We start from the raw sequence: 20,530 nt of genomic DNA, 5'->3' as shown, positions 1-20,530 counted from the left end.
AAGATGTGCATTGGTCAAACAAAAGGGGCAGATTTATCACACAAGCTACAAAAGAAAATTATGTGAGCATATATATTTACTATGCCCAAATGTTTATATGTAACTTTAGATTATTATTTTAACATGTGTTTTTTTTCATGCTACAGAAATAGATGGCGGAAAAGCTGAATGCCAAAGAGCTAGAGGCTCACACAGATGAAGCAACAACTGCTACTTTTAGAGAGGTTTTAGGGCACAGACCAAGGTATTCAAGAGGGCTAAGCCACTCTGTTATGCACGAATCGAGTAAAGTACTTGGAATACACATTGAGGAGTATGAATGCTTGCCAAGGAAAATGAACAAAATAGGAAAGATGCAGAGTATTACCGAAATCTGTTTGAACAGGTTGAAAATGGATTCTTTGCTATGAGGGAGCATATGGATTCATATGAGGCACGCATGGGTATTCGAATGTCAGAAATGGAGACGCAATTTGAGTCTCAGAGAGAGATTCAAACTGCAGTTCCTTATTCATCCCTGTGTTTGCTAGTAGTCACTACTGTATTTTGATCATCATTTTTGGAAATACTTTTGATGAAGTTATCTTTTGAAGGATGAATTCCCACATGCAGTAACATCATTTGAGTATTTTGGAATGTTGTTTTCCCACCTAGGTGTTGGAGAGGGTGAAGGATGCATGGGAGGTAATGTGATTTATTGCATGTACTTTATTCTGCTTTACATATATATTCAGATTTGATAGGTCATAGTAATTACAATGGCATCCTCAACATCTATTTAGAATAAAAAACTAACTTGGATTCAGAATTGTTTATTAAATGTGATGTATTGCTCAAGAAGGACTTTCTAGGCTTAACATGACTGCATGCAATGTGTGCTAAATTAAATGTTTTTGTAACTGCCAGAGAATTTCCCATTATTGATTTTTTACCATTAATTGAAATTATGATAATGTCTTAGGAACTGCATGCAAATAAATGGTTACAATAAACAATTAGGCGGCAAACAAAATTAAATTATAACATGATTTGCACAAGCTTAAAATGATTTTCTATTTTAAAAAATTGTTTCCTAACTCAACAACTGGTATAGTGCTCTAGTGATTAGGTGAATGAGATAGATATATATATATATATATATATATATCATTAAACAAATTGTGTAAAACCAAAGATTTGAAGAACTTAGCTTTTTCATACATAGGGTGGTTGAGTTAAAGTGGGCACATATGGAACTGAATGTGTAATCCATCCTTTGGCTAGTATGACTTGAGGTTGTTCATGACCCTGTCAATGTAGGTAGACAAAAACCATCAGCTTCAAATGTCATCCTAATTATATGTATTAGAAACAAATATATGGTATCAGCATGTAGCTAAATTGACATCCCACAACTTCATATAAACCATTAGCTACCACACATTGCAATACCTACTACAAATATATCCCATTTGACATGCTAAGTTAAGATGAAGGAAAAATGATACATAAATTTAAGTTAACTTGAGGGATTGTTGTAGGATATTTTAAGCTAAAGGATGATATTAATTTGTAGCCTATTTTTGTAGCCTATATGACATGTGTGGGTTTTTGTAGCCTAATTTTATAGGCTATTTTTTAAGTTCAATTTTTATAGTGCATGATGCATGATTTCACATTCACCATTGCTAATGGTATAGGGATTTGAGTAACTTATAAAAGGTTGGTGGTTTGGTTCCAGGAATGCTTGCTATGGTTGAAAGCTTCCAAGGGCCAAGACTTGTTTTGGATGAGCTAGCCGATACCCCAAACAAGTTCAATGTAAATATTCCTCTGTACATGAATATGGTACAAATGTACATGTAGAAACAGGTAGGACTACTGGCATGTTGAATTAGAAATCAGCAAGTGATGCATTGTATGACCTATGCAATTGGGAAGAGTAACATCTGGATGATGATTAACATAGTGACTGCATTCTATATAGTACTACTTCTTCAAGGTTATGTGGATTACGATTATTCACTATCATCTATCTGAAGTCTAATGGTTGTATGCAATTTGATCTCTCCTAAATATTTGTGGTATTGATTGTGTTTGGTTTGATCATTTGTATTCCATCTAGAGCAAGTCATCAAAGTACACCAATATATATATATGAATGCACAATCTAATCAGTTGGGAGAGATCAAATTTCTACAAATTAAACTCATCAATATTAAATTTTAAGTCCCAGTGCAAGTTTAGGTCCAAGTAGTCCATATAATAATATATGATTTTACATTTAGGTTCAATTTTGTAATTGGCCCAGATAAATTAACAGATTATTTGCAAAATACTTCACTTCACAATGAGTAATTATCATCAAATTAAAAGCAAAATTTAAACACTGGTAATTAATCTATACATGGGAATTATGGGGTATCGTAGAAAAATAGTCATTGCCATGAATGGTTTTTTGCCACCAGTTGAAAAATCAATTTTGGCGGTTCTTTCACTGCAAAGAAGTACTCCACCCACTGGCGGATCTAGCCCCATCGTGACCATATACTCAGATGTGACGAATAGATGGTCATAGCTAGTTGATCTGAAATCACTGAGGACTTTCGAGTTGTTGAAATGAACAGATGGTCCTAGGTGACCGATCTAGCACGATGAGACCATTATTGTTTACGGCGAGTGGAAGACAATCTCTTCCGACAATTTGGGCATTGCAGCATTTACTGTTTGGATTTTGCGGCATCTGAGGGAATCGGTTGGCCTCCAACAGTGGCAGCAACAACCCATCCATTTCTAGGTGGGTAAATTGACAGAAATACCAAATCCTAGATGGTGATTCCATTACGGCAAAGAAAAGAGCAAATGTCAAGTTAATTTTGCTGCGTTTGAGTGGCGATAGAAAAATTGTGGCTTAAATTAATTTTCCACGTTTTTTGGATTTGTCACGGGGACAATAGTGCACCGCAAAAAGCATAAACCCTTGTAGCGAGCCGAGCTACATGCTCGTGCTCTACACAGTCGAGTACACCTACCACCATAGTAGAGCTATGTGCTCATGTCCTATGTAGTAGAGTACTTCTCCCGCCATAGCCAAGCTACGGTTGAGCCTATCTCCCACTTGTGCCCAATGCGGTCGAGCCTATCTCCCACTTGTCTCGCCAAGACAAGCCCTGTGCTCGCACTTCATGCGGTCGAGCCCATCTCCCACTTAATCTCATGCTCAAAAATCTTTACTACTTAATGTAAGGGGAACGGACAACCAGAGACCAACTCTCGAAGTTTATTTCCTCACAAATTTCTATAGACAACCTCTATTGCATATTTTACCTTAAAGATTCTCAAGGTCTTTGTTAGAACAAATTTCCCTTAAGAATTGCGGGCAACTGTGAGGGAGCAAAATATCCAAGCCCAGGCCACCACTAGGAGATAACAGGAATAGTAGGGAGGCAAGGGAGAAGAGTGTATCAGAAGGCAAAGGGTGTGTCAAGAGAAAGTGGGAAATGGAGCGACAGTTAGACATGCAAATTAGACCATGCCTCACTACTGCAGGGGCCACGCAGAAAGAGGTATTAGATAAAAGGGGACCTATGGACAACTTAAAACATCTTCTTCTTCAATTTTGACTTCTTCAACCTTTGGAAATAGAGCTCAGGCGAAGGGGTCTACTCCAGCAAACATATTCAAGATCTGCATTACACAATGAGAAATGAGAGGCTATGAGAGACTGTAATAAGTATATTATAATGGATTTCTCCTCCTCAAATGCCAGTGGATGTAAAGGTTATGCCGAATCACTTAAATTTGTGTGTTCATCTCTCTTTACTTTCTCTACACTTATTTTCTTTTCACTGCCATGAATGTAAACATCGACACTGTACAGCAACACCAGACACTGTCGGGAGCACCAGAACACACCGATTGAGGCCTGAATTACTATAGCATGCTGATAATTAGTACTCTTTCTTCCATTCCAGCCTGTTGTGCAATTTTTCATGCATCAACATAGAGGAGCAATCAAGCTAGAGCTGCTCACGCCTGTTTTGTACCTCAAAATGTTCCTCTTAATCCCTCTTGGTTATTAATTAGCTACCCCCATTCAAATTATTTGGATATATAGGCGAGCGAAAACTACCAAATTGACTTAGATTTGGAATTTTTAGGATTCAACATTATTATTTGTTGAATTTATTTGACCACATTATATATTTTAATTAATTATATTTGTACTGATTGAAAATACATACAAATTTAACTCTTTAGTTCAACCTCTGGCCGGCAATAATAAAACAAAGGTACTGCAGATTATACATTTGCCGATCGCAGCGGATCATGAACAGATATTAATTTGCAACCTGGCCACCAGCTGATTAGTACTTTTCATGTGCCACGAACTTTAAGACTCGAAGATTGGATTCTTTTGCCCCAAAAGAAGAATTCCTGTAATGCTAACAGACACTGAGACACATTCACCTTTCAAATTCATCACCAGTTGAAGCTGATGGACTCAAAGTGCAGATTTTCTGCCAAACCAGACGAACAAATCTTGGCAACCTCATGTCGCATCTTCCTCGGACCACAGACTAAAACTCCAACATCTGATCCTGTGCACTCAAGAAGAACTTCTGCATTGACAATACATACAGTCGATTACTCTACCAAACATACTAATTAATTATAAGGCGATGCATGCGTTTACTCTGATCTATTTAGGTGTTAGTAGAGGTAACTTACTCTTAAGATCAGGCCTAGCACCAAAGTGCACGTTGGTGGCTCGAACAAGAGACTGATGGGGAAGGCTTTCTAGCTCCATATCCGCAACATTGAACCAAGACCCTGATGAATTTGTTGGTGTTGGCACATCAGAATTTTGGATTTGCTTCCCTTCCCTTGCATTTTGTTTCTTGCACAGAAGAAATATTACACTAGAAACTAAGAGAATACAGGTAAATACCAAAAACATGTCCCAAAGAGAGCAGAATGAGAAATTATAAGTCTCATTGGTGTTTTGTTCAATAGGGTAAATGTAGTAACGAGTGACAATGCCTAAAAAGAGAAGGAACACGACAAATGATGACGAGATTATTGCACCAAGCCATAACCAATTGTTTGGGCCTAGAGCGGGAGAAATAAGTGAGTCTGATTGGTCTGCCTTAAACCATACTGTCTGGATGAGCTTCTGGGAATCTATGGATGGCTGCTCTTTGTTTCTGGTGACATAGGCTTCTATTTGCAACTGCATTTTGGAAGTTTGAATGGGTGCACCAGAAATAGGAATTAAGAGATCTAGTATGGCGAGATCCGCCGAGTTCTTGAAGGCACACACGAGGAGAACACGCGGGACGTTTAAGCTTCCATTTTGGCTTCGGAAAATTATCTCGCGAATTATAGACACGAAAGGAGAAATCCCACTACCTCCACTCACCATCACCAGGGACTCGTGCCTTGTGCCAGAAAAATAAAAATCAATCAGATTAAAAGAGAAATTAATAAGCTGATATTATAGAAGAAAACTGCCTGTACGTAGTACGCTAGCAAATTCTTTCACAGTTTATAACTGATCACCTCAGAAAATGAGATGAAGAAGGACCATAAGGTCCTTCGACAGAAACTTTGAGATGATCCACAGGAGAAGAAAGTTCTTGGAAAAGCTTCAGAGACCAGCTTCCCTCGCGTTTGATGACAACGCTGAGCTTATCCGGCTCCATATTACAGCAGGAAGTTACTGTGAAAGGATGCCACTGAAACTTGGAAATACTAGGCACATTTAAAAACATGATGCTTGTTGGATTGTAATTCAAACCTGGGAGGAAAACTTACAATTCAGATTCTACGGACAAAACAAAATACTGGTGTCAGAAAATCTACTATTTCATGAGTAGTACTAATCGTCCATGCTATACCTTCGCTCTTGGAGAAGTTTAGTTCAACAGTGTCACAAGGTAGAATGCGTGCAGAGACCAACCTAGCACTTTGTCTCGACTGTAGGAATCTCAAGAATCGATCGACAAGGAAGAGGAAGATCCCCGGAAGGATCATGAAGAAGTAGGCAGCGCCAACATGCAATACGTAGAAGAAGATATAGAGAATGTAAAGATGGTGGGTATAGAAGAAAACCTCAAACATCTTTCGCCTAATGCGAGGAAAGCTTGTAACCCACATAGCCAATGCAAATACTATTGCAATCTCCCCAGCTACATTTGGCACCCAATCACGGCTCCACTGAAGCAACTGCATGCATTATTGCCAAAACGCCATTTTAATTAATGGACAGCAAAAAGCCACACATATATATATGCGTCATGCATGCCCCTCTCTCGATCGATCTGCGCAGGCATGCCCACACATACACAAACAGGCACACGGCGACTGATCGGTTATATGTAGTACTATCATAAATATTACTGAGAAACTGTTAAATACTATATTGATAGTTACAATTCAGACAATTAAGAAGACAAGGAATAAATTGAAGTGTTTGTATGTGGGCTTTTCTTTTGTAATTCTCTCTCGTCTCTATTTTTTTAGATCACATTTTTAGTACTTGTAGTTTAGTACTGTTGCACTCTTTAATTCGAAATTACGAAACGACGTACCTTCCATTCACCAATATTCAATTGGGTTTTTATAAATTAATATGCATTAATGCATGCATTGAAATCCCATATATAGGCTCCAATTTTCCTATTATATATTAACATGATGATTTATGTATTCATAAATGATATATATTTTCTTCTCGTAATATCCAATATTGGCAGGATGCAGACGATCATGAACCACTCATCCTTCTTCTTTCTAAAAGAAAAGAAAAGATGAGATCACCGACGACAAGTAATCATCAAGAAGGAATATTCTAAGTAATTTACGAAGACATCCCTCAGCAGTACTGTCAAACAAGAAAAAGACAACATTAATTCTATTCCAAAAATAAAAAGACAAACACGTACAAATTATTGGATAGATCAGAGAAGATCATTACGTGTAGAGCCTTGCAACAAACTATAAAGGCATTTTAATAGCGACAGTGCGCCCGATATTCTTTCAGTAAATTCCGAGATAAGATTTTACAGACTTTAAAAAATAAAATACCTGAGCCATTTGATCAGTCATGGCCCAATAAATGATGTAACCTACGGTATGTGCGGCAAAAAGAATCGTTGAAACATGACCAAGCCAGATATGATACTTGATGCTAGACTCTGATGTCAGCCCAACGAGAGGCAATATTGAAGAACCTCGAGTCACGGGAAAGAAGAGAAATGCCCAGCATATGTTTCCAACATACCCGAGTCTCAATGATATACTTCGAAACTTTGCTTGCCACCTGCATGCCAACGACATACAATTACAACGGAACGCTACTTAATTATCTTAATTAATTAATTAGTTTTGTATAAAGATCAATCGAGATCAGGAAAAATAAATGATTGATGCATCCAAGAAATCTAGAGAGAGATCATAACTATCATGATCTATAAGGACTTTAACTCTTGTAATAAAATTAGCAGGCTGTTATCGTTGAAGCTGCAAGGCTTACAAACCATGTAATTTCTATCTACTTTCAAACCAAGGTTCATGATGTTTTAATTTCTAATGAAATTTTAAATGAAGAAATATTCCTACATACACTTTCTCGCCTGCTTTATGCATATGGAGGTGACCGAAGCTGACATATAAATAATTGAATAAAGACCAGATTAAGAGCACAACAAACATGGCGGCAAAAGCAAGCTCCACTGCAGTAACAATTCCAAGAGGAGCCATCACAAGCACCGGACGTCTCCAAAAGGCCAAACGATTGCTTGTAATAACTCTGCAATCACTTAATTATACAGTGTATATATGTCAGTTTTGTCGCTCGATTTGCGTCATAGACTCATAAGAGGGGAAAAGCATTCATCTTTTGTTGATGAGTTGGGAAAAAAATGGATCGGCCGAAGAAAAAGAAGTAGTGGCTGAACAATTCATAAGAGATGAAGGTAACCTTTTGGAGTTCATATTCTTTGATTTGTTCTGAACGTGGAGATAAACGCAGCCCAAAACTGCTATAAATATCATGGGAAATGTAAAAAGCAGAAGATTTGTCCCTGGATATTGATATCATTAATTGTAGCATGATTCTAAGAAAAAGAACTGAATGCATCGGAAAACATTTAGGTAGTGACCAGAAAAAAACAAAAATTATTACAGAAATAAATTAGGGAACCTGGTTCTCCAAAATATGTTGAATTGAGCGTGCTGTTTAGGGTGGGAGTCCATGCTTGCTTGTATGTTTTGGTTGGCAAAAGAACCCAAACTATGATCCCCCCAAGAAACACCGCAAGGAAAACTATCCTTAATGCTGTCTTCATGATACTGATCATCTTCTTCCCCAAGCTAGCGATCGAGTCAGCGCATGCGAGGAGATCACCCCTGATTTACTGGAAAATAGCTCAACCTTTAGCATGTTCTAAGAAACCTTATCGCAAGTACTATTTATAGGCCCCCACCACCTTGAATTATTTTTTGATTCATGCACATTTCCCATTTTTCACAACCTAATTATTTTGTTAATAATTTACATCATCTTCCACAAAGCTTCAATAATTGGAAAGGCACAGAATTAAAGTCAAATGCTAAAAATGACAATGCCTCAACGTCATGCACCGAGAAGTGTAGTACCGAAGGATACATTTTTTTTTTCTTTTTCTTTTTTTTTCAATGGAAAATGCTTGGGCCACCTAGGTGATCCCGAGACATTTTTCCAATTCATTTTTTTCACTTAATAATTAGAAAATAATATTGTAATTTTTTTAGATGTTTAAAGATATAAAAAATCACTACAAGAAATATGAGATTTAGCCACGATTTTTATATCCCATGACAACCGATAGTGGGAAATATGGAGCTTATGGCACAAAAAGTCACCAATGCATAAAGTTTTTCCAAATGTCACCAGATTGCGTGCGGCGAGCCATAAGCCATAGGTAAATGTGGCCTTCAACGAAAACATATATGTCCTGTTAAAAGGTTTTGGAAATTAGCAGTGCCATTATTCCGTTGCTTATTCCACTGTCATACCAATATTGCTTTTTTTACCATATACTCCCCGAGCCCCAACCTGCGAATTTGCCCACTACCTTCGAACACTCTCATCTGGTGGAATCAACGCCGATGGTTTCCTTGCGTCGGCCCCCTTCGACATCTAGTCGCTACCGACAGTTACCGCCCTGTTCAACCTCACTACTGCCAGTTAACGCCATGCACAACTAGCACAGTTGTTTCTTTTCTCAAATCAACTATCTCTCCCTCTCCCCCTGGTAAATCTCTCGCCTATTAGTGCCTCTTCTTTGTGTCTGTCTATCTCTAGTTCATGAGTCCGGTTTCTTCTTCACAATTTTTAATTGTATTTGTTTAGCTACGAATATACATAATTAGGTTTGAGGTTTAATGCCAAATCCAAAATTTAATTTCCTTTCTTTAGGTAGATCTATGCACATACTAGAAACCTTTCATACATGACAAGATGATGAGCTATTTAATTAGGTAAATTACCTAGTGGCACCTTGGCTATGCACGAGAATGTAAACCTGCTGCCAATGGCTTTCTTGAGTTCTTCACCCTACGGAAAATTTTATATTCTAATTACCCTGAATTCCATGTGTAAGAGGAGACTTATGGAATTAATTATCAAATTCCAGGAAAAGAGAAGTGAAACATGGGAAATATAGAGATTTCCCCCCCTGTTGAGACTGATGCAGCTTGTGATGCCCCCAAATCCCCATACATGGACACAGGGAAATCGAGACATCCGGATGATGACATCACGGGTCATCACCCTATCGACGTGTGCTAAGTGTGTGGATAAGCAACGAAAGTGCACAAGAAACACGCAGCGAAAAGCAAAGTCAATAACTAAGTACTAGAATTTTTCTTGTTTAATACAAAGTGGTTCAAAACATATAGAATAGAATATTACAAAACACAGATATAATATCAAAGCCAAAAAGAAAATATAAACTCCACTCAGAACTCTGGCGAAGCCGCATCCTCGGGCTCAGCCTCCTCCTCCTCCTCGAACTCTGCACCAAAATCTACGGAACCAAAAATGGTGCCGCAGGTAAGTAAATTCCAAACACCAATAGATAAAAATATATAAAACTCAAACAATATGCATGAAAGAAAAACCAAAGCACATGCCCCGTAAAATCATAAATTTTCCACGCACGCCAAAAACTCATTTGGCCCACAAAAACATAACCATAAAACCAAGCCTCGCCATTATCCTAGATAATGGCCCAAACCACCATTTTCCTAGAAAAAGGATCAGAAGCCTCGAAACCAAATCTCACTATTTTTCCAGAAAATGGCCCACATCCGAAAACCATAATAACAAACCAATTATGCATGCACCATAATCTCCCCTAGGGATCATCCGCACACCCTGGCTCTGTGCCACACTGCAGGTAACGACTACGTGTGTGACACCTAAACGAGTCATGCCCAGACTCGCACCCCGCGCGTACCTGGCCAAGCCATCCTCTAGTCCCCGCCACTCTAGGGACCACGGAGTCGACAAGACAGCGTTACCGTATTGTGCGATCCGGTCGTCGCCCTGTGACAACTTAGGGAATGTTACTCAGTATTATCCACTTCCGAGTGACTAGAGAAGCTCCACCGAGATAATAACCCATCTCGGTTTGGGCTCGTGAGACACACACCCGAAAACCATTTACGCCAATAAAACATAATTTTTCTCAGATAAATAAAATGCACAAATATCCAATATGCAACACACGCCTCATGGCACGAATAATCAACCAAATCACAAACAAACCTAACCAAGCACTCCGTCCTCAAACCATCCGACCCTCGAACTCCTCGGACTCAGTCCGGAATCAGCCAACCAACAACAAATTTTTATTGAATGAGCAAAATATATTTAAACCTAAAAGTAGGGTTTGGAAAATACTTCCAGCGCTATATGGTATTTTTAGAAAGCTCGCGGCATTGCAAACGGCGGAAAGAAAGTAACGTAACAGTGAAATTTCACTGCGGCCGTGGGTTGTAAAATACCCACTTTTGAACGGGGAAAAATAAAGGTTCGGGATTGATAGGGAAGGGTCTAAGGATGTTTATGAAGCTAGTGGAAGTGGAGTTTGGCCATGGGTGGCGGCGAAAATGGTGGAGGAAGGGCTTAAACACCCAAAATGGAAACTAGCTCGTGGGAGCTGTTCCGGTGACTGTTAGAGGCCAGAAATGGGTGGGTTAGGATGGCAAGGAGTCAGTGATGAAGTGGTGAAGAGGTGGAGCGACGGCAACAGATCGGAGCAAAAACTGTGTGGCTTGATGGGCTTTTTCCGGCTAAACGGCGGCACGGTTGGGGATGAAACTTGGTGGGGTGGTTCACCGGAGGGAGGGGAAGAAAATGGTGGGGGTGGTGTGGTTCACGGCGTCGGCGAGTGGCGGCCCTGGGTGGCTGGCCGAAACGGCATGAGGGAGAGGAGGGAGAGAGAGAGCGCGCGGGAGAGAGAACCGGGGGAAGAGAAAAAGAAAAGAAAAAAAAAGAAAAAAAAAAGAAAGAAAAAGAAGAAAAAAGAGAAAAGAGAAAAAAAAGAAAAGATGATGGAAAAGAAATGAGGTCCAGTCCTCACTCCGGAAACCAAAACAGATCCGCCGAAAACGATTTTTAAAAACCGTAAAACGACTAAATAAATAAAACACAACATGAAATAAATAAAAACCAATTTAAAACACAATAATTTAAAATAAACAAATCAATATATTAATTAAATTAAAAACAACCCTTCAGTGAAAATATACGTAAAAGCGGGTCATCACATCCTCCCCTCTTAAAAACAAATTTCGTCCTCGAAATTTGCAAGATCAACCATCAACTTAAAATAAGCCACCTAATATCACGTAAACCACCTGTGACCAAGATTAAGATACGTACCTTCATTACTCAAACAAGTATGGGTACTGCTCCCTCATGTCCGCTACTCGCTCCCAAGAGAAATCTTGAGCTAACGGATCTCCCCATGCCACCTTAACCAAAGGTATCATCTTGGACCTCAACTGTTGCTCCTTCCAATCCATGATCTGCGATGGAACAACCTCATAAGTGAGATCCGGTTGCAACTGAATACTCTCTGGGTCGACAAAGCGTGGCTCTTGTTGTCCAAAGCTCTTCTTTAAGGACGATACGTGGAAGACATCATGAATATCCCCAAAATACTCTGGCAAAGCAACTCTATAGGCGACGGACCCTACCTTTTCCAGAATCTGAAAAGGGCCGACATACCTCGGATCCAGTTTCCTCTTCTTACCAAAATGCTTAACTCCTCTCATGGGAGAGACTTTGAGATAAACCCAATCACCTTCTTCAAAAGATAACTCTCTCCTCCTGGTATCAGCGTAGCTTTTCTGGCAACTCTGAGCTGCCGCCATTTTATCCCTGATGATCCGAACTTGGCTTTGCATCTCTTGAATTATTTGGGGTCCAATTATCCTACTCTCCCCGACTTCATCCCAACACAAGGGCGATCTGCACTTCCTCCTGTCAAGAGCTTCATAGGAAGCCATCTGAATGGTCGCATGGAAGCTATTATTATATGCAAACTCTACGAGCGGCAAATGGTTTTCCCAACTCGCTTGAAATTCCATGACACATGCTCGCAACATGTCTTCAAGGGTTTGAATGGTGCGCTCTAATTGGCCGTCTGTCTGCGGGTGATATGCAGTACTAAACTTTAACTTAGTACCCAAAGCTGCCTGCAAACTCTTCCAGAACTGCGACGTGAACCTTGGGTCTCAATCAGACACTATACTCTTTGGTATGCCGTGCAGCCGCACTATTTCTTTCACGTACAAGCGTGTCAACTTACCCAAGGAATCGGTGTTATTAACAGGCAAGAAATGAGCTCTCTTCGTTAACCGGTCAACAATCACCCAGACAGAATTTTTCCCACTAGGCGTCCTCGGCTTCATCTTCCAAGTCCGATTTTTGGCTCAAATCATCAGCAACTATATTAGCCCTCCCTGGATGATACTTGATCTCACACTGGTAGTCACTGATTAACTCCAACCATCGCCTCTGCCTCATGTTTAGATTTTTCTGGGAAAACAAGTGTTTCAAGCTCTTGTGATCGGTGTAGACTTCACATGCTTCCCCATACAAAAAGTGCCGGCAGATCTTGAGAGCAAAAACAATCGCAGCCAATTCCAAATCATGCGTCGGATAATTCTTCTCATGGTCCTTTAGCTGACGAGATGCATAGGCAACAACCCGTCCTTCCTGTATAAGGACACAACCCAAACCAAATTTAGACGCATCACTGAAGACTACGAATAGCTTGTGCAGTTCTGGAAGCGCTAACACTGGTGCCGTCGTCAACCTGTTCTTCAATTCTTGGATGCTTCTCTCACACTTATCTGACCAAACAAATTCTGCATTCTTCCGAGTCAAAGCTGTGAGAGGTCCGGATAGGTGAGCAAAACCCTCCACAAATCTTTGGTAATATCCGACAAGTCCCAAGAAACTCCGGATCTCGCGCACTGGAGTCGGACGCTGCCATGACAAAATGGCTTTCACCTTACTAGGATCAACAGCCACTCCGTCTCGAGAAATCACATGCACAAGAAATCTAACTTCCTCCAACAGAATTCACACTTGCTGAGCTTGGCATACAACTGGTGTTCTCTCAATTTCCCAAGAACTAGACAAAGATGATACACATGCTCTTCAACATCTCAGGAATAAATTAGAATATCATCAATGAATACTACCACAAAGGAATCCAGATAAGGTCAAAATACTTGATTCATTAAATCCATAAAAGCAGCAGGGGCATTAGCTAACCCAAACGGCATCAGCTTAAATTCATAATGCCCATATCTCGACCTAAAAGCAGTTTTGGGCACATCCTTGTCTCTGATCCTCAGCTGGTAGTATCCCGACCTCAAATCAATCTTCAAGAACACAGCTGCTCCTTGAAGCTGATCAAATAAATCATCAATTCGTGGGAGAGAATATTTATTTTTGATGGTCACCTTATTTAATTCCCGATAATCAATGCACATACAGAGGGTTCCATCTTTCTTTTTAACGAACAGCACTGGTGCACCCCACGGCGAAGTACTAGGCTGAATAAATCCCTTATCTACCAGCTCTTGCAATTGAGTCTTCAACTCTTTTAATTCAGTCGGTGCCATGCGATAAGGAGCTTTATGTACATGAGCCGCTCCAGGTTCTAAATCTATAACAAACTCCATTTCTCAAACAGGGGGTAGTCCAAGCAAGTCATCCACAAACACATCGGGGAATTCTTCCACAACTGGAATGTCTGCCAAAGACTTCTTCTCAGATGGCGTAGACACCATCTGAACTAAGAATGCATCTGCTCCCCATGCAATCTCTCTTCTTGCTTGAATTGCCGATATAATTACCGGCTTTTCTTTTAACTTACTCCCCGCAAATTCCAGACAATCACCATCTGGAAGCTGAAAGGTAATTACCCGACTTCTGCAATTAATACTCGCAGAATATCGGTATAGCCAATCCATCCCGAGGATGATATCGAAACCCAACAGCTTAAACACCACCAAATCAGCATCCAAGAACCTTCTATCAAAATTTAGCAAGCATCCCAAAGCAACCTTGGAACACCACACTATTTCACCATTGGGTAGAGCCACTACCAATGACTTTAGCAAAGGTTCCGTGACCAAATTACACATCCGCGCAAACGTGGAAGATACAAATGACTGTGAAGCACCCGAATCAAACAAAGTGCAAGCATAAAACTCATATAAACGGACTCTTCCTGAACCAAACACATTAACCCATGAAATCCAAAAACAGAGGAGAAACCAAATACACCAAAAATTAAATTAAATTAATCCATACCTGTAATTACTCCAGCATCATGGGTCGCTGGTGCCTCATCATCCACATCTCCGAGTGTGACAGCATAAACCCGGGCTTGCACTGCTTGCCTTGGATTTGTTCTTCCACCGCGTCTACCTCCACGGCTTTCTTGAACTGGTCTTGGACACTCACGGGCAAAGTGACCCTGCTGGCCACAATTATAACATCGAGCCCCACCAGAAGGGCACTCACCCACATGAGCTCTATTACAAACTCCATAAACTGGCACACGTCCTCCCATGCGAACACCTGAGGATGCTTGCGGTCAAGTTCCGGTCCGCTGAACAAATTTTTGAGGTGAACCCGAGCTGCTTCCTTCACCAGAAAAACTCCGCCTCTTATGCCCCGGAGGGGAGCCCATACTCAGATTATTCTCTCGCTCTATAAGGGTGGCCACATCCACTAAGTCCTGAAAAGTGGATATCCGGTGACTGACCACCATACGGTGTATATCAGGGCGTAGTCCCTCCTGGAAACGCTTAGCTCGCATCTCCTCTGTGGTGATGAGGTGGGGAGAAAATCGCCCAAGTTCTATAAATCTTCGGGCGTACTGTTCCATTGTCGTGCTCCCTTGGACCAAATTTGAGAACTCTCTTGCCTTTTGTTTCCTTACAGAAGCGGGAAAGAAGCGATCATTAAACTCTTTCTTGAAGCGCTGCCAGGTCACAGCGGCGAAAGATCCAAGATCCCAATTCTGATTCTAGCATCATCCTCTTGGTATCCCAACAAGCAGAAGCGGTGCCTTGCAACAGATAACTGGTGTAGAGTACTTGTTGCACCTCGGTGCAACCACACACCTCAAAAGTTCTTTCCAAGTCCTTGATCCACTTTCCAGCTTGAAGTGGATCCTCTTCTCCAGTGAAGTGTGGAGTCCTATGCACCAGAAAGTGCTCATAGGTGCATCCGGCTTGCACCATGCTACTAGATCCTCCGGGTATAGCCAAGGCCCTCACTGATGTGGCCAAGGACCTCCTGGTTGTGGCCAAAGCCCTCCTTATTGTGGACAACGCCCTCCTTGTTGCGGCCAGGGACCCCCTTGTTGTGGCCAAGGTCCTCCTTGTTGTGGCCAAGGCCCTGTCTGCTGTGGCCTAAAATTCTGCTGCATAAACTCCGCCATCTGCCGTATTGCTCTGGTTATGGAGTCATCTCTTGATGTATTGTCTCGTGGCTCCTGAGTAGATTTCCTTGGTCTCACCATTTTTCCTGCCACCACAACCTTTGACTCCCTTTAAGAAAATAAAAACAAATAAAACCAACAACAAACAAAAACAAAAACCAAAGACCAACACCATATAACAAGAAACAAAAAGAAACCAACTTGCAAAAACATAACTAAATAAATAAAAACAAGCAAACAAGCTCAAACAAATAAAACAAATCAAATAACAACTTTACTTAACATAACTTTTAAAACACAACTTTAAAAAATTCTGGTACTACCTACGGGACGTGTGGTTTTATCCAGAGCCAAACCTCTCTGATACCACCTGTGACGCCTCCAAATCCCCATACACGGACACGGGGAAATCGAGACATCCGGATGATGACATCATGAGACATCACCCAATCGACGTGTGCTAAGTGTGTGGATAAGCAACGAAAGTGCACAAGAAACACGCAGCGAAAAGCAAAGTCAATAACTAAGTACCAGAATTTTTCTTATTTAAAACAAAGCGGTTCAAAACATATAGAATAGAATATTACAAAACACAAATATAATATCAAAGCCAAAAAGAAAACATAAACTCCACTCAGAACTCTGGCGGAGCCGCATCCTCGGGCTCAGCCTCCTCCTCCTCCTCGAACTCTGCACCAAAATCTACGGAATCAAAAATGGTGCCGCAGGTAAGTAAACTCCAAACACCACTAGATAAAAACATATAAAACTCAAACAATATACATGAAAGAAAAACCAAAGCACATGCCCCGTAAAATCATAAATTTTTCACGCACGCCAAAAACCCATTTGGCCCACAAAAACATAACCATAAAACCAAGCCTCACCATTATCCCAGATAATGGCTCAAACCACCATTTTTCCAGAAAATGGATAAGAAGCCTCGAAACCAAATATCGCAATTTTCCCAAAAAATGGCCCACATCCGAAAACCATAATAACAAACCAATTATGCATGCACCATGATCTCCCCTAAGGATCATCCGCACACCCTGGCTCTGTGCCACACCGCAGGTAATGACTACGTGTGTGACCCCTAAATGAGTGATGCCCAGACGCACGCCCCGCGCGTACCTGGCCAGGCCATCCTCTAGTCCCCGCCACTCTAGGGACCACGGAGTCGACACGACAGCGTTACCGTATCGTGCGATCCGGTCATCGCCCTGCGACAACCCAGGGGATGTCACTCAGTATTATCCACTCTCGAATGACCAGAGGAGCTCTACTGAGATAATAACCCATCCCGACTTGGGCTCATGAGACTCACACACCCGAAAACCATTTACGCCAATAAAACATGATTTTTCTCAGATAAATAAAATGCACAAATATGCAATATGCAACGCACACCTCATGGCATGAATAATCAACCAAATCACAAACAAACCTAACCAAGCACTCCGTCCTCAAACCATCCGACCCCCGAACTCCTCGGACTCAGTCCGGAATCAGCCAACCAACAACAAATATTTATTGAATGAGCAAAATATATTTAAATCTAAAAGTAGAGTTTGGAAAATAATTACAGCACTATTTGGTATTTTTAGAAAGCTTGCGGCATTGCAAACGGCGGAAGGAAAACAACGTAACAGTGAAATTCTATTGCGGCCGTGGGTTGTAAAATACCCACTTTTGAACGAGGACAAACCAAGGCTCGGTATAGATAGGGAAGGGTCTAAGGATGTTTATGAAGCTAGTGGAAGTGGAGTTTGGCCGTGGGTGGAGGCGAAAACGGCAGAGCAAGGGCTTAAACGCCCAAAATGGAGACTAGCTCGTGGGAGCTGTTCCGGTGACTGTTAGAGGCTGGAAATGGGTGGGTTAGGATGGCAAGGAGTCGATGATGAAGTGGTGAAGAGGTGGTGGCCGGAGGTGGAGCGACGGCGGCAGATTGGAGCAAAAACCGTGTGGCTTGATGGGCTTTTTTTGGCTAAACGGCGGCACAGTTGGGGATGAAACTTGGTGGGGTGGTTCACCGGAGGGAGGGGAAGAAAATGGTGGGGGTGGTGTGGCTCACGGCGCCGGCGAGCGGTGGCCCTGGGTGGCTGGCCGAAACGGCGTGAGGGAGAGGAGAGAGAGAGCTCGCGGGAGAGAGAACCGGGGGAGGAGAAAAAGAAAATAAAAAAAAAAGAAAAAAAAAAGAAAGAAAGAAAAAGAAGAAAAAAGAGAAAAGAGAAAAAAAAAGAAAAGAGAAAAGAAAACTTGATGGAAAAGAAATGAGGTCCAGTCCTCACTCCGGAAACCAAAACAGATCCACCGAAAACGATTTTTAAAAACCGTAAAATGACTAAATAAATAAAACACAACATCAAATAAATAAAAATCAATTTAAAATGCAATAATTTAAAATAAATAAATCAATATATTAATTAAATTAAAAACAACCCTTCAGTGAAAATACACGTAAAAGCAGGTCATCACACAGCTCCTTGGGGATCAATTAACCACTACTTGTCTTCCCTTAGATCTGTTAGATGTTGATGGAAATTAACTTACATGTTTACATTTGTGCATTAACATGAAGTTATTACATATGCATATATATATATGTAAGGATTGATCCGTACCAAGTTGGGTTACAACATAGACAACCGGCACAGTTTTTGCACCGTAATGCCTCAACTCAGATATATTCCACTGCATGGGAGCCATGAAATCGATCACTTGTAATTAGTTGACTAGGTTCTGAATGTAGAACTTGAATCATAAAGTATTAATGAATAAATTTTTCTCTGGTCTAACACAATTATTCAGTGGGGGTTTTAAATATGGGATTCCTTCTTACATATATTGGCTTATCTGTATTTTCTGATGAGGGAGTAAGCCAGCAAGAAAACAGGGTAGTTGTTGTTACTCAAAGTCCTCAGCCTCTTATAATTGTCCTGCCCTATGTTCACCCAGCTGTGTAATTAATTAAAATAGTTTGTTACTACCATCAATCACAGATAATTTTGTACCCCTTACTTGAAAAAATTTCTTGTTACAATGACATAGTACTAATTACCCGCAGTATCCCATAGTCCAAGGTTAACTGTGGTTCCAGCAACCACCACATTAGCACTAAGTAGTTGTCGAATACGGTAGGCACATAATCCTATAAGAATTGAGAAGTAGAAAACATCATCTTAAATGATATTTATATATATGATATTGTTTAATTTCTGACTTTCTTTTGAAAGCTGGATGTGTAAATTAAGATAGTATCAAGAAATTAATTAGCATAACACTATCATATTGCTGAATATATTGCTTGTATAAGTTATGAGCATGCATGTCTTTTCGACAGCTCCATCACCAACTGTGACACACTTGATGTTGTTTGCCATCCTCATAAGAAAAGCCCCTCTGGTCAGATGAGTTAAATCAAATATTTAACTCATCAATAGCTTGCCATGGAGAGGCAGTAGGCTGGCTGTCTTGGTAAATATCATATGCCTCACAGGATCCTATACATATCTATGCATAAGAAAGACTCAACCATGAATGTTTGTGTGATGCAGCAGAATTTTGGATAGTTTGCAAGGAAAATCCAGAAATGTGAGCGTGAACATATTTTATGACCATCTGATTATGAATATAATTTAACTTTATAATGTGGGTGCATGTCACCATCAGGTGTATCTAGTGCATGTATATTATAGATATGTTAAAATATATATCTATATCATTATCTGAGTTGTATATACAGTGGTCTTTCCTCAGTATTTGGGTTTATAAATTGATGAGCTTAGTTTGTCGAAGACGCACTACATCCTGTTTTAATTACACCTATACTATTGGATTAAATTACTGTAAAAAACTAGGTGTTCTTGCGTTTTGGGTTTAATATTGCCTCCAGTAGAACACAACACAATATGAAACTTTGGTTTGCATGCTAAAAGTCTCTGTTATAGCAAAATGTGATATACATGCATATGCTTGTCTTTGATTTTTAATCAAAATGATAGAAAAAAATTCTGACAATGTATAAAATCTCAGTGATGGTATCATGAGATTTTATAATAAATCTCTTTGCTATAACCACCTCACTGTTAACTATAATTGTATGAAATTTTGAGGTCTACACAGAACTAGTGTTGGTTAGGAAATTATATTTTGAACCACTTTAAATTGAGTCAAACTATGTTAATTGTGTAAATACTTGCTATATTGGTTCTATATTGTCTATCTCAGTGGCTTATATTTGAGTGTTTCTAACGTACTGGTTTTATTTTAATGTCTGATTCATTCATTACTGTCTAGTGTATATTCTCCAGGACTGTTTATTATACTGTTCCCAATCATTCGTAAATGGCCTCTATCTAGGTATAAACATGAAGCTGAAGTTGATAGCAATATTGGAGTCATATTACTGGTCCATGAACTACGATTGTCTGTAGATGTCTTTTACAAACTACAATCATCTGACAGAAAGCTTTTAAACTAGTATAAATGTTTGGTTAGTTTCTCTCTGTTATTCTATAGCAACT

The 20,530-nt window shown here is 40.2% G+C and overlaps 1 protein-coding gene and 1 pseudogene across 5 annotated transcripts; both read right to left on the bottom strand.

The window, feature by feature from the left end:
* Positions 1-4,182: 4,182 nt before the first annotated feature.
* On the bottom strand, positions 4,183-8,448 carry LOC122312134 (ferric reduction oxidase 4-like). 5 transcript variants are annotated; one of them, XM_043126847.1, is made up of 8 exons: positions 8,186-8,448; positions 7,964-8,021; positions 7,607-7,801; positions 7,069-7,303; positions 5,880-6,207; positions 5,542-5,779; positions 4,711-5,420; positions 4,183-4,601 (listed from the first exon to the last, which is right to left on the bottom strand). In XM_043126847.1, exons 1-8 carry the CDS (start codon positions 8,340-8,342, stop codon positions 4,462-4,464), a joined length of 2,061 nt encoding a protein of 686 aa, XP_042982781.1. In that variant the 5' UTR covers positions 8,343-8,448; the 3' UTR covers positions 4,183-4,461. The 5 variants fall into 5 exon arrangements, with proteins under 5 accessions (XP_042982781.1, XP_042982782.1, XP_042982779.1 ...); XM_043126848.1 differs by having other exon boundaries at positions 7,607-7,792; XM_043126845.1 differs by having other exon boundaries at positions 7,964-8,066; positions 8,186-8,446.
* A 10,060-nt stretch (positions 8,449-18,508) lies between these two features.
* On the bottom strand, positions 18,509-19,393 carry LOC122301981 (annotated as a pseudogene).
* Positions 19,394-20,530: the final 1,137 nt, after the last annotated feature.

Source organism: Carya illinoinensis, chromosome 1, assembly GCF_018687715.1.
Source record: "Carya illinoinensis cultivar Pawnee chromosome 1, C.illinoinensisPawnee_v1, whole genome shotgun sequence".
Taxonomy (NCBI): domain Eukaryota; kingdom Viridiplantae; phylum Streptophyta; class Magnoliopsida; order Fagales; family Juglandaceae; genus Carya; species Carya illinoinensis.
This window is presented reverse-complemented; position numbering and strand designations above follow the sequence as displayed.

Excerpts from the sequence above, each read along its gene's own strand:
- LOC122312134 (XM_043126845.1), bottom strand. The coding sequence starts at position 8,342 with ATGATCAGTATCATGAAGACAGCATTAAGGATAGTTTTCCTTGCGGTG. Across the intron at positions 8,067-8,185 it reads AACATATTTTGGAGAACCAG|GGACAAATCTTCTGCTTTTT; the intron begins GTTCCCTAATTT and ends ATCAATATCCAG. Across the intron at positions 5,780-5,879 it reads AAACTTCTCCAAGAGCGAAG|GTTTGAATTACAATCCAACA; the intron begins GTATAGCATGGA and ends TTTTCCTCCCAG.